Below are 24,021 nucleotides of genomic sequence, written 5' to 3' on the forward strand. Positions count from 1 at the left end.
GTGTGGACGTATGTATATACATGTGTATGGGGGTGGGTTGGGCCATTTTCTTTCGTCTGTTTCCTTGCACTACCTCGCAAACATGGGAGACAGCAAAAAAAAAAAAAAAAAAAAAAAAAAAAAAAAAAAAAATATATATATATATATATATATATATATATATATATATATATATATATATATATATATATATATATATATATATATATATATTTGAGAAACTGCAGAAGCTGGTGACTGAGTTTGGTAAAGTGTGTGGAAGAAGAAAGTTAAGAGTAAATGTGAATAAGAGCAAGGTTATTAGGTACAGTAGGGTTGAGGATCAAGTCAATTGGGAGGTGAGTTTGAATGGAGAAAAACTGGAGGAAGTGAAGTGTTTTAGATATCTGGGAGTGGATCTGTCAGCGGATGGAACCATGGAAGCGGAAGTGGATCATAGGGTGGGGGAGGGGGCGAAAATTTTGGGAGCCTTGAAAAATGTGTGGAAGTCGAGAACATTATCTCGGAAAGCAAAAATGGGTATGTTTGAAGGAATAGTGGTTCCAACAATTTTGTATGGTTGCGAGGCGTGGGCTATGGATAGAGTTGTGCGCAGGAGGATGGATGTGTTGGAAATGAGATGTTTGAGGAAAATGTGTGGTGTGAGGTGGTTTGATCGAGTAAGTAACGTAAGGGTAAGAGAGATGTGTGGAAATAAAAAGAGCGTGGTTGAGAGAGCAGAAGAGGGTGTTTTGAAATGGTTTGGGCACATGGAGAGAATGAGTGAGGAAAGATTGACCAAGAGGATATATGTGTCGGAGGTGGAGGGAACGAGGAGAAGAGGGAGACCAAATTGGAGGTGGAAAGATGGAGTGAAAAAGATTTTGTGTGATCGGGGCCTGAACATGCAGGAGGGTGAAAGGAGGGCAAGGAATAGAGTGAATTGGAGCGATGTGGTATACAGGGGTTGACGTGCTGTCAGTGGATTGAATCAAGGCATGTGAAGCGTCTGGGGTAAACCATGGAAAGCTGTGTAGGTATGTATATTTGCGTGTGTGGACGTGTGTATGTACATGTGTATGGGGGGGGGGGTTGGGCCATTTCTTTCGTCTGTTTCCTTGCGCTACCTCGCAAACGCGGGAGACAGCGACAAAGTATAAAAAAAAAAAAAAAAAAAAAAAATATATATATATATATATATATATATATATATATATATATATATATATATATATATATATATATATATATATATATACATATATATATATATATATATATATACATGTGTGTGTGTGTGTATGTGAGTGGATGGGCCCTTCTTTGTCTGTTTCCTGGCGCTACCTCGCAGACACAGGAAAGAGCAATTAAGTATAATCACAATAATAATATCAATAAAATATATGAGCAGTGTTTACAAATCTGCCATCACCATTTGTTACTCCTGCACCATACTCACCTTTAACAACCTAACCTTGTCTAAAAATGGCAGTTGTTGCACCCAAGATGCAAGACGGACCATTAACAAAAAGCCATCCAGGCCATGAGTAACATTATCTAATAACAGTGAAATCCAATTATCTGTTCTGCCTGTTTATTTTGATATTTGAATGTTTTCCAAAATTAATCTCTCATTTTCAATACAATAAAATTTGTGTAATTATTCATACTACTTGTAATTTTACATCTTTATGCATCATGCAGGATATTCATTGATTTGTATCTGATGTATTTTGAAATGGACATACGTAACATACTCATCCACATATACTACTTACTTTCTTCTTGCCCCTGGAGTTTCTTACATCTTTAAGAGGCTCCTCCACTGCTCAGGAAGCCAGCAATGCCCACATACATACAAGTACTTATATATCTAAACACATGCATACAAACACTAATACAAATCCATATACCTAAACACACACATACATAAATAAATGTATATAATCATATTAAAATAGATACACATGCACATACACAAACACACAGACACAAATTAACATTACTCCATGCCTAAGCGGTACATTTCAGAAATTCTGCATTCAAAGTTACAATAATGAAGACTGTGCACTAATGCACTGTTACCAGCCTCCTCCAGCCATACATTTGACAGAAACCAATGTACACAATGTATGGAGTGAGATGCTATAGCCACAAAACTTATACAGTATGCATTTTTTTTTTTTTTTTTTTTTTTGGGGGGGGGGGTATCTGCAGTGATACGACTTATGGGGTTAGGGTCTGCACTGTAAAGACCCATGGGGCAAGGGTGTGTAGCATCACGATGAATGGGGTGATAGCCTGTAGCATCAAGACCAAAGAAAAGAGGATCTGCAGCATCACAACTTATGCAGTGATGATCTGCAGCATCCTGACCTCAGGGTCCACTGCATCATGATCATAGGGGTAAGGGTTTGCATTACAATGTACATGGTGAGGGTCTAGGCTGCTGCATTATGACCAATAGGGTTAGGGCCTGCTGCAGCACAACCTATGAGGCAAGGGTTTGCAGCATCATGGCACACCGGACAAGGGTCTACAACATCACAACCTATGGGCAAGGCCTGCTGCATCTTGACCTTCAGGATGAATGTCCAGAATACTACAACCTATGAGGCGAGGCTCTGCACCATAATGTACAATGGGGCAAAGTTTTGCAGCATCATGACCTATATGGAGTGAGGGTCTTCATCATGATGACATATGGGGTGAAGATCTGCAGCATCACAACCTTTGGGTGAGATCCCGCAGCATCATGACCTACGAGGCAAAGGTCAACCTATGGGTTGAAAGCCTATAGCATCATGACTTATAGGGTAATGATTTACAGAGTCCTGATCTATGGTGAGAGGGTCTACAGCATCACGTTCTATTGGGTGAGGGTCTGCATAATCACTGCTTAAGGAGCAAGGGTCTGCTGCATCATAACCTATGGGATGAAGGTCTCCAGCATCATGACCTATGGAGCAAAGGTTTGCATAATCATGATCTACAGAGCATCATGATCTATGGACTGATGGTCTGCAGTATCATGACCTACTGGGAGAGTATATATCATCAAAACCTGTGGGGTGAGGGTTAGCAGCATCATGACCTATGGGATGAAGGTCTGCATCACAACTTGTGTGATGAGGGCCTGCTGCATCATGACCTATGGCGAGAAGGTTGCTGTATCACAATTTATGGGAGCAAAGGTCTGCAGCACTGCAATCTATACAGCAAGGGCCTGATACATCATGACCTATGGGGTGAAAAGCTCCTGAATTATGACTTATGGTGTTAGGGTCTGCTGTATCATGACCTAGCGGGGAAGGTCTGCAGTAATATGACCCATGGTTTGAGGGTCTGCTGGGGTGAGGCTGCTGTATCATGACCTATCAGGTAAGGGCCTGCATTATCAAAACCTTAGGAGTAAGAATCTGCAACATCATGACCTGTGGGATGAAGGTTTACTGTATTACAAACTAAAGGGCTAGGGTCTGCTGCATCATATGTGGAGTCTTTAAGATCACAAATTATGAAGCGACAGCTTCCATCACAATCTATGAGGCGAGGGTCGGCATCATGACCTATTATGTGGTGAGGGTTTACAGCATCAGGACCTATGGTACGGAGGTCAGCATCATCATGACCTGTGGGGCGGTGGTTTGCTGCATCACAACCTACAGAGTAAGGGTCTGCAGTACTACAATTTATGGGGTGTGGGTCTGTAGCAGCATGACCAATAGGATGAGGATCTACAGCAACATTAACAATGGGGTGAGGGTCTGTAGAATCATGACCTTTGGGGTGAGAGTCTGCATCAGTATGACCCATGTGTGGGGTCTCCAGCATCATGACCTATGAGGTAAGGGTCTGAAGCATCATTATCTATGAGGTGAGAGTCTGCAGCATCCTGACCTTTGAGAAAAGTGTCTATAGCACCATGACCTATGAGGCACTGGTTTGCAGCATCATGACTTATGGGGAGAGGGAACGCATCATCATGATCTATGAGGCAAAGCTCTGAATTAGCATGGCCCATGGGATAAGGGTCTGCAGCATCATGACCTATGAGGCAAGATTCTGGATCAGTATGACCCATGGGCTTATGGTCAGCAACATCATGACCTAGATGGTGAATGTGTACAGCACCATGAACTATGAGGCAAGAGTATGCAGCATCATGACCTGTAAGGAAGAAATCTATGGCTTTATAACCTATGGGGCAAGGGTCTAAAACATCATGTCCAATTAGGTAAGGGTTTGCACAATCATGATCTATGAAGCAAGGGCCTGCAGCATCATGACCTATGGGGTGAAGGTCTGCAGCATCATGGCCTGTGGGGTGAGGCTCTGCATTCAGCTAACACAGGTCATCTTAAGAGAGTATGCTCCTGACTTTTCCAATCTGGTGGGGAGCTTCTGTTCTTAGCACAAGATTCTCAGTACCTGGGCATGGCTGGACCTTTCATGTGCCTGAGTCGGTTGACACAGCAAATCTGTCTGTGGTTGTCCGATGACTTTGTTAAGCTGCAGAAAAGTGTCACGTGCATCCTGCTGACTTAACCACAGTCCACCTCTAGTGGAGGCTTGGATTACAGTCTGCCCAGCCACCTAGCCATGTACTCCCCAGTGGGAGATACCGAGGTTCCAACAGCGGCTTACACAAGAGTTGGGGAATCCAAGCCAGTGAATGATGAGAACTATCTAGTTTACCTGTGTGAAGCATGGAAGAACTTTTCTAAGACCCTTGGCGTCCACACCTTGGTTAAGTTTTACATCTTAGTTCAGTTCCTAACCACAATGTGATGCAGGGTTATGTAATTCCATATGTACATGCATGCATACTTATTAGCCCTTCAGCACCCCACCAAAAGTAGGTCACCCTGACATATACTTCACACCTGGAACTTCACAGTCTGTGATTATCTTGTTTTCTAAAGTAGAAAGCTCCAGCTATGGGTGGTTAGTCGTCATCATGGCCAGGCCTAATACGAAACAAAAAGGCCTAAAAGGAAAGAAAAGTAAGGAGATGCAAAGGTTCGAAGAATTATACAAGAGTTTTCTATGAAGAACATGAGAAGGTAAAAAGTTCCAAAACTTAGCAGTGTAGTGAAAAAAACAGGTACTATAATGTCCCATCTCCGAGTTGCCAACAGCCACACAGTAATCAAGTGATGTGATTGGTTTTTACTTGGACTAGTCAAGGGTGATGGCATCACCCAGCCAGCTCTTGTGGGGAAAAACGGCCCATCTCAGAAGTGCCAACAGCCACACAATAATCATGTGACGCGATGGGTTTTTATATGGACTAGTCAATGGTAATGACAACACCCAGCCAGCTCTTGGGAGCAAAAACCAAAGTTATATCTTAAAATGGGCAAGAGTAACCAACACTGGCATAGAATAAGTGGGTCAAGTCGTGAGGTCAGACTGGGTAAAGCTAATAATTTCGACCCCTGGTTTCTTACAGGCATACTTAGCTCTTTGTATGATGTGGGGTTTGTAAGTCAGACTAAAATGGTGGAATTATCCTGCCATCATATGAGATAGTAAAGCTGTAAGTTATAAAAGGCATTCAACTTAATTAAACATATTACTTCTGTTACACAGGGAAATCCTGCCCAAAATCAAGATTCATATCAGCAGTTGTAATGAGACGAGGCACAGACAGAGCTAGCTAAGATGCAACAATTTGAAATAAAAGGAGGAATGAAGAGTTGAGATAAGGATCCACCACTGTATCTGACTATCTCTGGAAGAAAAATAGCAATGGAAAGGAAAGCAAATGACAAGATAAACCCTTGAGGGATGCTACTGTTGTAAGTAAACATTGGAAAGCCATCTATTAACAAATAAGGGGAAGGATTAGCCAGAGAGGAAGCTAGATATGAGGGAACAAAATGAGGGAGAGAAGACGAAAGAGGGGAGCTAGTTGATCTCAGTATGATGCCATACCTCTGTTGCAAGCATTCGAGATAACACACAAGAGTCACTCCCCAATGGTGGCTTTTACACAAAAGACAATACGTTAGTTGTCCTTAATGCTTGCTGTCAGGATGTGCTACTGAGTTAGCCAAGTGTTTTTCATCGTCATTGAGAGTGCCCCAACCTGCTGAGTTGGTGAGTCATTAAACAAGATATATCTATGGTATGTACTGGTTAGTCATTAAAAAAAAGCATCTACCCATATGTTGTGAGTCCCCATCAACATCGAAAAGTCTGTCCCCTGGGTGTGTGTTGAGTTCCCATCCCTTAAGTCAGTCTAAAAGTGTCCTAAGTCCCAATTCCTAAGTCTGTCCCCATATGTATGCTGAGAACCTATCCCCTAGGTCTCCCCCAGGTGTGTTGACTCCCTTCTTTCTGCGTCTGTTCCTAAGTAAAAGGGGTGGTCCCCTATGTCTGTCCCTAGGTGTGCTGAATCCACCATCCTGAGACTGTGCCCAGGTATAAAGGGTCCCTATCCTATTAGTCTCTTTCCACATCAGTCCCCATTGCCAACATCTATCCCCAGGTGTGAGTTCCCATACCTAAGTCCCAGGTCAAGTCCCTACCCTTGAGTCTGTCCCAGGTGTGTCCAATCCTTTACCCTGAGACTGTTCCTAGACATGTTGAAATCCAACCCTCTGTCTATCCCCAAATTTGGTGTCCCCCCCCATGCCCCTTAGCCACTAAGTCTGTTTCCAGTGTGTTCTGCCACCTCCCCAAGTCTGTTTCTAGGGGTGTTGACTCCCCACCCCTGAGTCTATCCAAGATATTTTAAATCTCTTCCCCAGAGTTGGTCTCCAAATGAAGGAAGTCCATAAACCCTGAGTCTGTCCCCAAGTGTGTCAAGTCCCTGCACCCTGAGTCTAGTTACGAGATGTGGGGACTCACACACACTGAGTCTGTCCTCAAGTGTGTTGAGTCACCACACCTTGAGTCAGTCCCCAAGTGTGTTGTCCCCATCCCCAATCTGTCATCTGGTGTGATGAGTCCCCACCATGAATCTGACCTCAGATGTGTTGTACCCACTCTAAGTCTGTCTCCAGGCGCTGAATCCTCACCACCTAAGTCTGTTCCCTGGTATGCTGAGTCCCCACTCCCTGAGAGTTCCCATGTGTATTCAGTCCCCACCCCTAAGTCTTGTCCTACGAATGTGATGAGTCTGTCCCCCTAGACGAGTGATGAGTTCCCACCACCAGTGTCCCCTGTTGTGAGTCCCCACCTTGAGTCTATCCCTAGGTGAGTCTCCAACCACTGAGTCTTTCCCTCGGTGTTTGAGTCCCCATCCGCAAGTGAACCCAGTTGTACTAAGTCTCCATCCCCTTGAGTCTGTCCCCAGGTGTGATGTCTCCACCCCTACGTCTGTTCCCCTAAATGTCCCCACCCTATGAGTCTGTGTCCATGTGTGTCGAGTCCCCATTCCCTGAGCTCCTTCAGGTGTCTAGTCCCTGTCCTCAAATATCAACTGACACAGCAAGACACTCTGGGCTTCCCGTGTGGTACCGGTACCTGGTTGACCTTGTCGGGTAACGCCCGTGACCCCAAGACCAGCCTACCCCCCACCCCCCCTGGCGGAGGGGGCCCCAATCACCAGTCTCTTCCCTACCCCCCCCCCCCTTTTTTTTGACGTGCATGTCTACCGTGGCAGCGGGTCCAGCCACAGCCTGGGCCCGCACCCACACACACTCGCTCGCTCGCTCCACCATGTACTTCATGCTAACTACGAGGAACGTATGGCTTACCTGCGGGTTCATGTGCATAGGGCTGCCCCCCGGCCCCCCTGGGGGGTGGGGGGAGGCCTGGGAGGGGGGGTTGGGACCCGGGGAAGGCCTCATACCCGGCGTCTGTAAGTGATAAACGCCGTCATCCCAACGTCTTTATATATATATTGTCACTTGTGATGCTCAGCTCTTTTTTATTTCAAATTCAAAAGGCTGCCTTCACCAAAAAAATAAAAAAAACTAAGTTTACTGAACTGCAATCTAGTCGTTACTATATCATTACAGCAATGACCAAAGAATAGTACTAAGATAAGAAAACAAATCATAAGCTACAATTCATATCAAAGAGGCAAAGTTATCCCTTAACCCTGGTGAGGAGACTTCCATTTTCTATGGCTCCTTAACAGTTTAGACTATGCTACAATAAGTGAGGAAAGTCATGCTTCTGCTGCAGTATCTTAGGAGTTGACAGACGCGTTCTAAAGGGCTGATAAGTTTATCTGAAGACAGGGAGGCTGGTGCTGGCCTCAGAACTACAGAAGCGTCTAGCATAGTGTGTCGCGGCGCTCTTACGTTGCGCCCAACGGCAGCGGGTGGCGCGGCAGCAGGTGGCGCGGCAGAAGGTTGGGGTGCGGGGGGCTGCCCCACTGGTCTTCGAGTCATGCAAGGTGCTGGGTGACAGGCGGTCATCATGCGGGCAGGACGGCCCTCCCCGAGTCACCACCACAACACTCCCCCACCACAAGTCTCACCAGACACCAACAATCATCACCAGAGAACACCCAAGGACTCAAGAATGGTAGATGTCAAAATTCCGCAAGTACCATTGGAAAAAATTTAATATATATGTATATATATATATATATATATATATATATATATATATATATATATATATATATATATATATATATAGAAAGTGCATAAGTCAACCAGAAAGAAATGTATACAAAATTTCAATACAGCTTAACACAGTGATAAAAAAAATAGGATAATGTATAAGTGCTCTCGTTTCAATGTCCCGAAGAGTAGAAATACCCCGGTGCGGGCGGTACAGTAGAGTTATAAATGTTTTCCTTCAGTTAACATGCATGGACTCTCACCACAGAAAACGTACACGGGTGCGAAAGAGAGATAGATAGAGAGAGGAGAGAGAGAGAAAACGCACGGCTGAGCGGTAGCAGAGGGGAAACTGAAGACAACTCTCCTGAAGTACTACTAGAAGCCGTCCTCGAGCAAATAAGTTGGAGCATTCTACAGTACTTCTACTGATCCAGGCTGAGCATGTATACCTACACAACTCTCTGTATGGTCTACTTGCATACAATGTATTATTGGAAATCACTAAGGATGAGACTACACAGGATGGTAGAATGTCAATTACTACAGTTCAGCCAAACAACATATCAAATTATTTCACATGATATTAGATTTTATATGATGAATTATTCTGTTTACTTAATGAAAAAATAACTATGTGACTTGCAAGAAAAATAACTGATGTAAAAATTATATTGAAATATGAAACTCATAAGGAAATAAGTCACACTAAAATGATTACATGACATAAAAGACATACATTTAATTCATACGAAACAAAAACAAAAAAATATTGAGGCATACATCACCCTCTAACTCTGACTGCTAAACATTGAAACATAAAAAAAACACACACACACACACACACATTATATTTACTTGGGAAGATTCTGGTCACAGCGATAAATAAAAACTTGAAGTAACAAGATGGATGATGCTTTCTGGAAGAGTCCAAGTACACCCACCCAGTCTTTTGAGTGTGCGGAGGGGACAGCGAGGTCCTCCGTACTGTGCGAGGTCGTGCAAGAGTTACGGAGGAGCAAGAGGATAGAACACCTGCGAGTGGGCAGTGCAGGTGGAGGTGGTGTATGTAGTCAAGAGGCAGGACGGGGCTCACAGTCTTCGTCTCCTTCACTCATACTGTTACACCACACCACAGCTACACCACACCACGCCACAGCTACACCACGCCACTGCCACAGTTACACCACGCCACAGCTACACCACACCACGCCACACCTAGACCACGCCACTGCTACACCACGCCACTGCCACAGTTACACCACGCCACAGCTACACCACACCACGCCAGACCTACACCACGCCACTGCCACAGATACACCACGCCACAGATACACCACACCACCAGGCTGTCGTGGCGCGTGCTGTCCACAGCCCAAGCGGACCGACGTGCTCAACGCCTTCAGACCTGGTCCCTTACATGGACTGCCCTCAAAATCCCGTTACGATGTCTGTGACCCGGGCTGGGAATCAGTATGTCTATGTCCCCGGGCTGGGAGTCAGTATGTCTGTGTCCCGGGCTGGGAGTCAGTATGTCTATGTCCCGGGCTGGGAGTCATACGTCTGTGTCCCGGGCTGGGAGTCAGTACGTCTGTGTCCCGGGCTGAGAGTCAGTATGTCTGTGTCCCCGGGGCTGGAAGAGAGTCATCCACTCACATGTCAACCTGTATATAAGAGTCTCTCGCCTTCTGCCTCACAGTACAATCTTCACAGACCTTCAGGTCGAGGCTCAATCTATCACTGGGGGAAACACCAACAGCTGGACTGATGTTTGTAAACTCGTATCTCACAAATTCCCCTGGGATTCGACCAGGTCAGGTGGGGGAGTGGATGTCCGCGTGGGTCGGGGGAGTGAGGGAGTGCCTCTTTCCCCACGCTGCAGGGGCAGTTGTGGTGAGGGCCGTGCAGCTTGGCACGATGGTGAGGAGGGAGGTGGGAGGGTAGGTGCACCAGCCTTGTCAACCCCTTGTGAATGGTCGTGTCTCGTAGGTGTGTGAGGTAGACACACACACACACACACACACACACACACACACACACACACACACACACACACACACACGTGTAGCTATAACCCGTCTTTGTTGTGGGTTCAGCACCCTTCTCTGGTTAAGGGCGGACAGAGCACTACAACCTCACTTAACTACTTGGGGAAGTGCACTACGCGACATCCCGTCAGTCAGAGGTCTCTGTAAGGGGTGAAGGGGAGAGGACTGGAGGTGAGGGACAACAGGTGTGAGGAGGGGAGGAAGGGAAGGAGGTGAGAAGAGGGGGAGATAACAGACACAAACGGACACTCACCGGAAAGAAGCCAGGAGGCATAGGGCCACCCGGACCCATGCCGTCACTTGGTGGCATCTGCCCGAGCGGCGAGGGTGCTGGACCAGCGTTCTGAAACATAAACACCAACACGTTAGTCACCAGACCTCACAAACACCAGCATGTTAGTCACCAGGCCTCACAAACACCAGCATGTTAGTCACCAGACCTCACAAACACCAGCATGTTAGTCACCAGGCCTCACAAACACCAACACGTTAGTCACCAGACCTCACAAACACCAGCATGTTAGTCACCAGACCTCACAAACACCAGCATGTTAGTCACCAGGCCTCACAAACACCAGCATGTTAGTCACCAGGCCTCACAAACACCAACACGTTAGTCACCAGACCTCACAAACACCAGCATAACTGTTAGTCACCAGGCCTCACAAACACCAGCATGTTAGTCACCAGGCCTCACAAACACCAGCATGTTAGTCACCAGACCTCACAAACACCAGCATGTTAGTCACCAGGCCTCACAAACACCAGCATGTTAGTCACCAGACCTCACAAACACCAGCATGTTAGTCACCAGACCTCACAAACACCAGCATGTTAGTCACCAGACCTTACAAACACCAGCATGTTAGTCACCAGGCCTCACAAACACCAGCATGTTAGTCACCAGACCTTACAAACACCAGCATATTAGTCACCAGGCCTCACAAACACTAGCACGTTAGTCACCAGACCTCACAAACACCAGCATGTTAGTCACCAGGCCTCACAAACACCAGCATGTTAGTCACCAGGCCTCACAAACACCAGCATGTTAGTCACCAGACCTCACAAACACCAGCATGTTAGTCACCAGGCCTCACAAACACCAGCATGTTAGTCACCAGGCCTCACAAACACCAGCATGTTAGTCACCAGACCTCACAAACACCAGCATGTTAGTCACCAGGCCTCACATACACCAGCATGTTAGTCACCAGACCTCACAAACACCAGAATGTTAGTCACCAGGCCTCACATACACCAGCATGTTAGTCACCAGGCCTCACAAACACCAGCATGTTAGTCACCAGACCTCACAAACACCAGCATGTTAGTCACCAGACCTCACAAACACCAGCACGTTAGTCACCAGGCCTCACAAACACCAGCACGTTAGCCACCAGGCCTCACAAACACTAGCATGTTAGTCACCAGGCCTCACAAACACCAGCATAACTGTTAGTCACCAGGCCTCACAAACACCAGCATGTTAGTCACCAGACCTCACAAACACCAGCATGTTAGTCACCAGACCTCACAAACACCAGCATGTTAGTCACCAGGCCTCACAAACACCAGCATGTTAGTCACCAGGCCTCACATACACCAGCACGTTAGTCACCAGGCCTCACAAACACCAGCACGTTAGCCACCAGGCCTCACAAACACTAGCATGTTAGTCACCAGGCCTCACAAACACCAGCATAACTGTTAGTCACCAGGCCTCACAAACACCAGCATGTTAGTCACCAGGCCTCACAAAGACCAGCATGTTAGTCACCAGACCTCACAAACACCAGCATGTTAGTCACCAGGCCTCACAAACACCAGCATGTTAGTCACCAGGCCTCACAAACACCAGCATGTTAGTCACCAGACCTTACAAACACCAGCATGTCAGTCAACAGGCCTCACAAACACCAGCATGTTAGTCACCAGGCCTCACAAACACCAGCATGTTAGTCACCAGACCTCACAAACACCAGCACGTTAGTCACCAGGCCACACAAACACCAGCATGTTAGTCACCAGGCCTCACAAACACCAGCATGTTAGTCACCAGGCCTCACAAACACCAACATGTTAGTCACCAGACCTCACAAACACCAGCATGTTAGTCACCAGGCCTCAAAAACACCAGCATGTTAGTCACCAGACCTCACAAACACCAGCATGTTAGTCACCAGACCTTACAAACACCAGCATGTTAGTCACCAGGTCTCACAAACACCAGCATATTAGTCACCAGGCCTCACAAACACCAGCATGTTAGTCACCAGCCCTCACAAACACCAGCATGTTAGTCACCAAGCCTCACAAACACCAGCATGTTAGTCACCAGGCCTCACAAACACCAGCATGTTAGTCACCAGACCTCACAAACACCAGCACGTTAGTCACCAGGCCTCACAAACACATCAGTCACCAGGCCTCACAAACACATCAGTCACCAAACCTCACAAACACATCAGTCACCAAACCTCACAAACACATCAGGCACTAGGCCTCACAAACACATCAGTCACCAAGCCTCATAAACACATCAGGCACCATGCCTCACAAACACCTGCACATTAGTCATTAAGGCCAACAAATAAAAGAAGCAGGCCTGTCAAACACCAGCATAACCAAACAGGCCTTACAAACCCCAGCGACTGTCCTCAATATCACCAACATAAGCCATCTGGTCTCGCAAACACCAACATAGTTGCCTGGCCTGACAAAATCACAAACAACATAACCCTATGGCCTCACAAACAGCAACATATTATTCCAACACAATACTGTAACAAATATGATATTCACTCTGATGTTTCCTCACACTGGTGTCACACATTAAGCACAACACACTATAAATATAGCCATCCAAACACACAATCACATAACCTTATCTACAAACACTACGTCAAACTTGAACGGGCGCGCGTAAACCGAGGCGGTGACGTCACAGCTCCTGCGTCACAAAATTACGTCATTCATCAGCTGGTCAAGCCAGTTGCCAGTTAGTCCATTCCTGCATTACCAGCACACACGACCCCGATAACCGGGACACTTGAGTGACAGCCAATGGGTTAAATATAAGTCTGAATCTTCAGGTTCATCCCTTGTGCACAATCTACATATTCATAACACAAATGGCATCCATAATTTTTCCCTAATCATATACTATTATAATGTACTTTTCGTTTATCAAATGACGTTAAGTAATGAAAAAAGGTGAACTATAATCCCTGGAAATTTAAACATCATAGATATAGCATACATGTGACTTGCTGAATACACAGGATATGGCATCAGTTATAAACGTGTTGCCATACTTGATAACACATCCACTATAATAATGGTTACCCCTTACCAGCCCTTACACGAGGCAGTTTTCTGTGGTGCCCGGAGGACAGTCACGTTTTCTTCGACAGCGGTGCCTGGCTGTGAATGAAGTAGAGCGGGCCTCACCACCAATCCCGTCTGCTCATACGATTAAAGGTCCAACCCTCCAGAGCTTTTATTCATGTGTCAGGGACCCAGCCGAAGGAGTGTGCCTCCCCCCTAGCCACCCTGGCAACACCAGCCACCACCGTCGGCCCATCACACCATGCTAGACCCGAAACAACATGACAACAGATGGGTCGGCATCTATTTACCTGACCCCATGCTGCCTACCACGAGTACTAAACAAAATTAAAATCCAGTTTATATATGTATATATATATATATATATATATATATATATATATATATATATATATATATATATATATATATATATTCCTGAGTCCACGGGGAAACACAACTCATAGGAATACACTTGATCAAGCGCTAAATTGTGATCCTTTCCAATATATATATATATATATATATATATATATATATATATATATATATATATATATATATATATATCCGGGACTCCCCCTTTCTATGGGGTTCCTGATGCTTCGAGGATGCGCTACATCCAGTAGCAGGTACATGATGGGCTCCTTCGCAGACACAAACTTTCTCAATACGACTGTACGCTTTCCTGTCCTGTGTTGATGATACGTCCTGGCCGAAGGTCACCTTCCGACTCACGGCGTGACCACAGGTGCGTCCGCCAACCACCATATACATACATACATACGTACGTATATACATACGTGCGTACATACATACATACGTACGTACGTATAAGCCAGTGTATCCTGGTGACGCGGCGGGTGATCCAAGTGTTGTGCTCACGGACAACGGGAAAAACGAAACATGAAAAGTCCCGAACGCGCATTCGTGTGTCCTCACGAAAGCCAAATTAAGATAGTCTCGTATTTCGTCTTTCCTCGTAATCATCATAACATATATATATATATATATATATATATATATATATATATATATATATATATATATATATATATCCCCCTGGGGATAGGGGATTAAGAATACTTCCCACGTATTCCCTGCGTGTCGTAGAAGGCGACTAAAAGGGGAGGGAGCGGGGGGCTGGAAATCCTCCCCTCTCATTTTTTTTTTTTTTTTTCCAAAAGAAGGAACAGAGGGGGCCAGGTGAGAATATTCCAAAAAAGGCCCAGTCCTCTGTTCTTAACGCTACCTCGCTAACGCGGGAAATGGCAAATAGTTTAAAAGAATATATATATATATATATTGATACTAAATACGTTGAGTTAAATATTGCGAATTCCCTCATAGGTAAACATGCAGAGCCACAGTAACCTCTCATACACCACCATACCACACTACGACCCTATAGCACAAGCACACTACCCCTCAGCACGACGCTACGACCCTTGAGAACGACGGTGCGACCCTTGAGCAAGAAGGTACGACCCCCCCCCCCTCCCCAAGCATGACACTACGACTCGGGGCACGACGGAACGACCCATGCGAACGACGCTACAACCCTTTCAATACGAGGATAACGAGCCTTGAACACGTGCGACCCTCAAACGCGGTGTAACGACCCATGACGACAACGGTACGACCATCAGGCAGGCCTATAACCCGGGCCTTAAGGAAGCACGACTTAAAGCAGTCCACAATATCTCCAACGTCACTAAGATTCAGCACCTAGCCAGGTGTGGCGGCCGCCGGGGGGGGGAAGTGGCAGGACCTGGGCAGGTGTGGTTGGTGTCCGTGGCTGAGTTCGGTACAGAGTACCTCAGCCTCCAGGAACGACTTAGGGTACAGGTACAGCTCGGTACAGAGTACCTCAGCCTCCAGGAGTGACTTAGGGTACAGGTACAGCTCGGTACAGAGTACCTCAGCCTCCAGGAGTGACTTAGGGTACAGGTACAGCTCGGTACAGAGTACCTCAGCCTCCAGGAACGACTTAGGGTGCAGGTACTACCTCAGCCTCCAGGAGCGACTTAGGGTACAGGTACAGCTCGGTACAGAACACATCAACTCCTCAATCCCCAGGACGGACGTCGTCAGATACAGGTACAGTACGACACCCGCCACACAAGACAAGGGCGCGGGAGGCAAGACGCAAGCCAAGTGCTGATTTATAATTAGCTGCCTTGATAACACAACCACCAGGCCCTCCCGCCACACACACACACACACACACACACACACACAGGAATCTGCGTGTGGGACCTGGGAGTGGACATTATACCTAGCCTCTCGCCACAGCGCCACCTCAAAACAGCAAAGGAGACCAAGTGTGTGTGCTCGTGAATAATGGCATCAGGTTCAATTAGATGGATAAGGTAATATATATATATATATATATATATATATATATATATATATATATATATATGCGGTTTATAACGCGTGTCAGGACAAAACTAGATCATCTTTCTCAAGTTTGGTAACAGAATTTACAGACGCAATGAGAACTATATCATTAGAAAAAAATATAGTCCAGAGGGGAGCAACAAAAATAATAATACCCCGATTAATAAAACGGAGTTAAAATGAGAGCGGATAAAAAGGGCCAATTATGGAAGAGAGAAGAGTATGGCGAGATTTGATCCCAAACTTCACGTAATTGAACTAGATGTACAAATGTGGAGAGCGAGCGGTTCTCCAGAACGATGTAACATTAACAACAACCACCACAACCACCACCAGGGACTATAACATGACAATAAGCAATAAACTTGTCTGCTACAACACAGGTCATGGAGTGTGGGAGCAGCGGGGAACAGGACATGCTTCGTGTGTGTGATGACACTGAATGCTGAGAGTGTATCCATAAGGTTGAAAAAAAAAAAAAGAGGGAGGGTGTATGAGAGTAGAGGTAGTTCAAGTGTTGAGGATTGATGATTGTATTACTCTCTCTCTCTCTCTCTCTCTCTCTCTCTCTCTCTCTCTCTCTCTCTCTCACACACACACACACACACACACACACACACACACACACACACACACGCACATCTCTCTCACGTACACACAGGGGTTCAACTAAAGACCAGGGGTAGTGTGGGGGTCTCTAGAGGGTCTGTCACAATGGATGTGATCCAAGCGGGACAACAGACAAGTCACCACCCGAGCGGTACACGAGAGCGCAGCGAATGAGCACTGCAGTGAGTGGGTATGGAAGGAAGAGGGAGATGAGAAACTCGGACAAGATACCGTTAACATCACGTGTCACAAAAGACTTGTCGAACACAGTTCGGAAACGCACGTGAACAAGAGTCGACTCGTCCAGGTGAGGGAGGGCGGCAGAGAGGGAGTTACGAGACGATGTGCAGATGTGCCGAGAACCGAATGACACGTTCGCGGGTGTTTTTCGTGGCCAAGGACCCCCAAACTGCTCCAACGCCGCATGACAGGATCGGGGCAGGGCTCTTGGACAACACCGAACCCCAACCAGGAAACGTATACGAAGACCAGCAGCATAAGAAAGGGTTCGAGAGCTGTACGTTCGGACGATGTCTCCTCCATCACCAGCTGAAGAAGAAGAAGAAGAAGAAGAAGAAGAAGAAGAAGAAGAAGAAGAGCGGCAGACACGCTTGACAGACAGACTGGACTGAGGGGATGTAGCGCCCAGAGAGCGGAAAAATGGACGAAGGCAGCGCCCATCTTTAAGGAAGGAGAATGAGACTGCGGTGAAGTCCCTCCCACGAATGTGGTCTGTAAGACACTTGAGGAGGTAAATAGAGAGGCTATGGGGGAGACTGAGACGGAGAAATCAATTATTATGAATGAAAACACGAATTTGTGGAAGCAAGTCGAGCTCAAACCATGATTACAAGCACCAGAGGTGACAGTACTAATTACTGTTATCAACTACAACCAACACGGGTAACTGTAGTAATCACTGTATCAACAACCACAACCAACACAGGTAGCTACAGTAAGTACTGTATCAACAACCACAACCACCAAAGAGAGATGAAAACCCGACTTAAAGAGTAACTTGAGATTGATGGGTCAAACACAACGCAACTCTCCAACAATGCACCACACCAGACACACCCCCCCATCCCCCAACCCTCCTTAACAAAACAGGACTCCTTTCAGCCCCGGCGCAACCCCCAACCCCCCTCCAACACAACACAACACAACTCACCAACACTGCACCCCCACCCCACACAGGACGCAACTCTCCAACACTGGCCCTCCCCCCCTATTTCTCCCCCTTACCCCCATCCTAACAATGAAATTATCGATCTCTTTTGCAGCAATATGTGTTGGGTCACCCCCACCCCCATCTTTCCCCATCCACGCGCCCCTCCCTCTCTCCCCCTCCCCAACAAACAAGGGTCGCTGAACACACCCCGCCCCATCCCCTTCCCAAGTGCCTCGCTGGAGAGTTCACAGGAACAGTTCTAATCTACCATAAGAACAAATTATCCACAACCTCACACAATCAATATCTTAACTGTACAAAAAAAAAGACGATTAAACTTTCTCATCTCAAGGAGAGAGAGAGAGAGAGAGAGAGAGAGAGAGAGAGAGAGAGAGAGAGAGAGAGAGAGAGAGAGAGAGAGAGAGACGTCCGCGCAGCACAGACACCGTCCACATTGTCTTCCGTTTGCTCCGCCAGATCTTGCGCCACGTTAACAGCGTGACGCCCGTGTCACACGTGTACACACCAGTTGGTGACGCAGCAAGACCCATACAAACCTCGCCTCCTCCCGCCCGCCCGCGGCACAGCGCCCCAGTCCTACCCACGCCCGCCACTGGACGACAAACCTGCGTAAAACGCATGACGCATCTGGTTACTAAGAGCTGCGGCAAGTACGTGAGGTGTACGACTGAGGATGATTACCGTATACTAAAATACCGTGGAGGTAGACTAAAATGCCGTGGAGGTAAACAAATACCGTGGAGGTAGACTAAAATGCCGTGGAGGTAAACAAATACCGTGGAGGTAGACTAAAATGCCGTGGAGGTAAACAAATACCGTGGAGGTAGACCAAAATACCGTGGAGGTAGACTAAAATGCCGTGGAGGTAGACCAAAATACCGTGGAGGTAGACTAAAATGCCGTGGAGGTACACCAAAATACCGTGGAGGTAGACTAAGATACCATGGAGGTAGACTAAAATACCGTGGAATTGACTAAAATACCGTGGATATTGACAAATATCGTGGAGGTAAACTAAAATACCGTGGAGGTAGATCAAAATAACCATTACATAGCCCAGAATAGTGATCAGGTAGACCAAAGTGAAGGAATAACTTCAATTTTCAAGGCATGGTAGACTAAAGATGACGGTCAAGAATACTAAAAATATCGAGATGGGGAAAGCTACTAGGATCAGCGATGATGAAGTAGACCAAAATATCGATGAAGCAGACTAAAAGAGCGGTGCGCCAGACTCGAATATCGAAAGACACTTAAACAACGGATATTTCATTAAATACCCATGAGATAAACCATTAAGAAACACAAAACCCACAAACACATGCCCCTTCTCAACACCGACGCGTAAGGGTAAACACAGAAGTAAATAAACACAGAGAACTCTTAACGGATTTTACCGAAACATTGACAGAACTAATGCCAAAAATGTAAACATTATAACGGACGGAGAGGCAATAAATATGTCGCTCAGCCACTGTCGTAAAAACTACACGAATCATAACGGAGTCAGTCATGGGAACGTCAGCACTATACTCATGTCTATGTGACTGCATCAAATGTAGAATTCAGAGCCACCTCCTGACCAGCTTACGTAAAGCCTAGCTCCATACCATACCATACCCGTCACACACGCACACACACACCCCTTCCGCTGTTCTCCAGCCTCCCAACCATACCTAAGATTCCCTTCCACCTACACGACTCCGCTCCCTCCTTCCCTCCCTCCCTAACTAGCATGCCTCCACCTCACGGATCTCCTCCTCCATCACTCCCTCCCAACTCCCAGTATCTTCTCCTGCTTGCTGTTTCCATCAATATTTCCGCCGCCCAACAGGCTGCTTCCTCCGCCTAACCTAACCTAGCCTCTCTTCCCGCTACCCTGCCTTAACACACACACACACACACACCACGAGACAGACAAGCAAGGATGCGAGACACTCAAAGCCTATTGATCTGTATAAGAGACCAGGGTTCGTATCCCACTACCATCTGTTCTGACCCTTCCCCTTCCCCCCCATCTTCTCCACCACAACCTGCCCAGAACCCACTGCCACCATGTGCTGACACCACCACCAATGTCTCCTGTCCTGACCACACTACCATCAGTCCAGACTCCTCCTACCACCACCTGACCTGCCTGACCCCACCACCACCTGTCTTGAACCTACCACCATGTCCCACACTCGACCACCACCACCTGTCCTGAACCCTCCCACCATCTGACAGTCCTGACCAAACTTACCAAGACGACCCCAACAACACGCAACCAAACCCACCAGCACGACCCCCACGGGCAACACAGCCATCAGGACGACCCCTGCAGGCACAACACTTGCCAGGACGACCCCCACAGGCAATACAACTATCAGGACGACCCCTGCAGGCACAGCACTTGCCAGGACGACACCCACAGGCAACACAACAATCAAGACGACCCCTGCAGGCACAACACTTACCAGGACGACCCCCACAAGCATCATCCCTTCCAGGACGACCCACTCCACCTCCTGAGCTAACACATCTGCCAGGACGACCAGCACGAGCCCGCACAGTCGTCACACCAGCCCCACACCACGACCAGGTCCTCGCCCAACACGAAGGCTACACCTTCATGTGCCAAACCTATACAAAGGTTATATAAATACATATACATCTAAATACCAATAATTCCCACTATCATCCAGTACATAACTCATGTTCTAAATCATCCCACTTGCAAAGTAATGTTACTGGCTCAATGTATGTTCTGTTAATCATTCTTATCAACCCAGAATGTACTATAATGGTGGGCAGCCAATGGAGCACACGGTAGTACCAGAGGTCTGACCCCACCACCGTAACGAGCTGAACGACTGTAATCCTAGTGGCACGACCAGACGACCACAAGGAGCACGACAATACGGCCCTTGAGCACGACGGAAGGAGCCCTTTGGAATGTTACGTCAAGACCACCTCATAATAACACCACAGCTATCTTAAACAGCATGAGTGATACGTTAGTTCCTTGAATAATAAGATACTGTTCACGCTCACAAATTAATCAGTCAATACACTCGCGTAAACAGGAATTTACGGAAACAATGGACAGCGGAAAACATGTTCAAATAGCAGGATTTGTCGGACCGTAATCACAAGACCACATACACCTTCACAGAGCACTTACAAATCTCCCTACTTAAAAACCGTTGTCCACTAACATTACATCTAAAGGCAAATTTACCGACCAGGGTGACAATAGCAGAGGGAAAGGAATCTACGATCCGTTCCCCAATATACATTTATAAACATCATCCCTTTTGAGAGTCTACAGGACGTAACGGATTTTATAACGTCATTGTGACCTGTCATCCTTTAAGAAGCCCCACATAAATATCAGTCCACAACGAGATAATGCAACTTAATAATTCACAATCCTCAATTATCTATTTACAGATAACGCTTGGATACGATCTGGAGGGATATCTGAACCTATGCTACATCTACTCAGCTGTGGTAGTTAACACAACCCCTCCGGCCTCCTGTCACAAACAGCCCCAGATATTCAGTGGGAGAATTTCTTAGTTCCAGACTGGAATGTGGCCGGGGTACACACGTAAACCACCCTACCATGGATCTCAGGCATATACTTAAGATTGATCGCGGAGACTTGGCAACATATGTTTTCGTACAGACAAATATATATTACTCGTGTGTGTGTCTACCGTACACTGAAACTTCAATAATAACTTTTAACCCGACACAGTAAATGATTCTTACAAGGAAAAGTGTTTAGAAAGTCCTGTTCATGGATCACAAATATCTATTCTCCTATTTCTCTGGATCAAGAGACAAGTAGACACATATAATACAACGCTCAAGTTACTGCGTCATATATGACAGTGTTGCCGTTAGCGAGCCGGTCGGTGTGATGCCTCTTGTCTTTTTCCCTACAAGGCTAAGCAATGATAAGTCTCCATCTTGTCGTCCTTCCCTGACAACTACCACTTGAACAGTTTTAAAAAGATTTCCATTTCAAGAGACTCCTGCCTCTTCTTCAACAAACACATGATTCCTCTTTTCTCATTTCTCCCTTCCTCTAACCCTTTTTCTTTATGTGACGTTGCATGGAAACCATATCCTCCATCAATTCAAAGGTAAACTTTTAAAGATCCTACAATATATATATATATATATATATATATATATATATAGAGAGAGAGAGAGAGAGAGAGAGAGAGAGAGAGAGAGAGAGAGAGAGAGAGAGTAACACCTGTTCGCATCATGACAGATGTCAACACAGCTGGCCATGACGACCCTAGGGGCTTGAGAACCCAACCCCTCCTTGCTGACGTCCACCATAACACCACCCAGTCCTGAGCAGCGGCTGAGAAGCTTTCGTTAGTGAGGGGAAAAGCTTTGTACAGAATGATGTGAAGTTTATCAAGGCAATAAGCCGTGATCCGGGACTCCTAGACTGTGCTATTTTACGATTCACTTCCCCCCAGCTCCGCCCCCTCTTCCCCCCCACGTTTGTTATATACAAAATTTTCGCGATGTATCAGCGTATCACACAGGGCCGCGACGCGGGACTCCGACTCTTAAGTGATATGTGTATTTAGATCAATTTTGTGTGCTCAACCGGGGCAAGACTCTCGTAAAAGATGGTAATGACCATTTGGTGCTGTGCGTTTGAGTCTCCGACAGACTTGGTTTATTAATATTGTCTTCTCCTTGGATAAATGATAAGTAAAGGTTATCCCGGACAATCGGATATCCCGGGGCGGGATGCTGTATTGCCGGGATGTTACAGTGTTGCGAGACAGCACCGGCCACAAGCCGCGGCTTTGACAACACCGCTGGCGAACATTACTTCCAGTCAAAAGCGGAAATCTTACGGTTTTAACATTACGTGGGTCTTCTGATCGATCCAGTAACAATGTCTTGGCTCTAAATACACCCATTTTCTCGTGCACGGCTATACTACACCACCGACGTAACTACAGTCGTTACCCTATTATCGTAGATAAGCTGATAAAAAATTAGGAAGGAGGTAAGCATGGAGTGAGACGGTGCCAAATCTGCGGTTGTTGCGACAAGTGGCAACTCAGCGTGCACAAGGGGCTGATGCCGGGTTGGCCGACACTTAACTTCGCGAACACTCAAAAACATTTTAATACCGCTTTATATAAAGGTACTACACATACGTCGTGCCTTCCATGGAATAAACACAACACCAATGCATCCTCGAGTAAATTTTCGAGCCGGCCACGCCGTGTGGTCACAATGAACACAGTTTTATCGAAAGTGAACTTATTTGATTAATTCCCGGTAAATGTTGGTGTGCGCGGGTCGTGTATGTGGAGGTTTTATCTTGGCGTCGGCATCCCCGCCGCAAAATACGTACACTAATCTACACGCACATGTATACCTAACTACATAATCTGGCGCGCACACACACGACGCACATGGATAAGAGGGAGGGAGGGAGGGGAAAGACGTAGAGCACAAGTAAGTAAATGAAGGAGTGGACAAATGACGGGACTGGCTGACTCGGGTGGATCTGTCTTGCTCTATAATACACACACACACACACACACACCACTGCCACCACCCATTGCCTTGCCTCACCTCACGCTAATATCTCTTCCCCACTCTCCCTCCCCCTTGAGGCTATAGGAGCCACCCCCCCCCCCACAAACACTCAGCAATACCTGATCCCAAGCATAGCTTTAAAAAAAAAAAAAAAAACTCCATCCCCCGAACCCCCATATTGACTCACCTTAAACTTTCCACCATACCCACCTTTCGAATGATCAACCCCCACCACCTCCCACCCACCCATGCCTCTCGGCATGTCATCGATACGTGGTGCCAGGTCAGTGACGACCGTGTAGCATTTAGCAAAGACTGATTCTACAGCAGCAGAGGAGCGGCTGCTCTGTACCCAAAACCA

General features: G+C 46.6%; 1 protein-coding gene across 20 annotated transcripts in view; it reads right to left on the bottom strand.

The window, feature by feature from the left end:
- Positions 1-24,021, bottom strand: part of Ssdp (Sequence-specific single-stranded DNA-binding protein) — a 326,860-nt gene that overhangs the window by 169,469 nt on the left and 133,370 nt on the right. For 12 of the 20 annotated variants that reach the window (XR_011716159.1, XR_011716158.1, XR_011716164.1 and 9 more), the window contains 2 exons: positions 10,809-10,898; positions 7,689-7,790 (listed from right to left, as the gene is read on the bottom strand). Coding sequence is in view for 8 of the 20 variants with exons in the window: in XM_071689594.1 (XP_071545695.1) it covers positions 7,689-7,790; positions 10,809-10,898 (192 nt within the window). In the remaining 12 variants the exon portion in view is untranslated. The remainder of the gene's footprint in view (positions 1-7,688; positions 7,791-10,808; positions 10,899-24,021) is intronic. The other 8 variants (XR_011716166.1, XR_011716165.1, XR_011716167.1 and 5 more) reach the window with 1 other exon arrangement.

Source organism: Panulirus ornatus, chromosome 47 (genome assembly GCF_036320965.1).
Source record: "Panulirus ornatus isolate Po-2019 chromosome 47, ASM3632096v1, whole genome shotgun sequence".
NCBI lineage: Eukaryota > Metazoa > Arthropoda > Malacostraca > Decapoda > Palinuridae > Panulirus > Panulirus ornatus.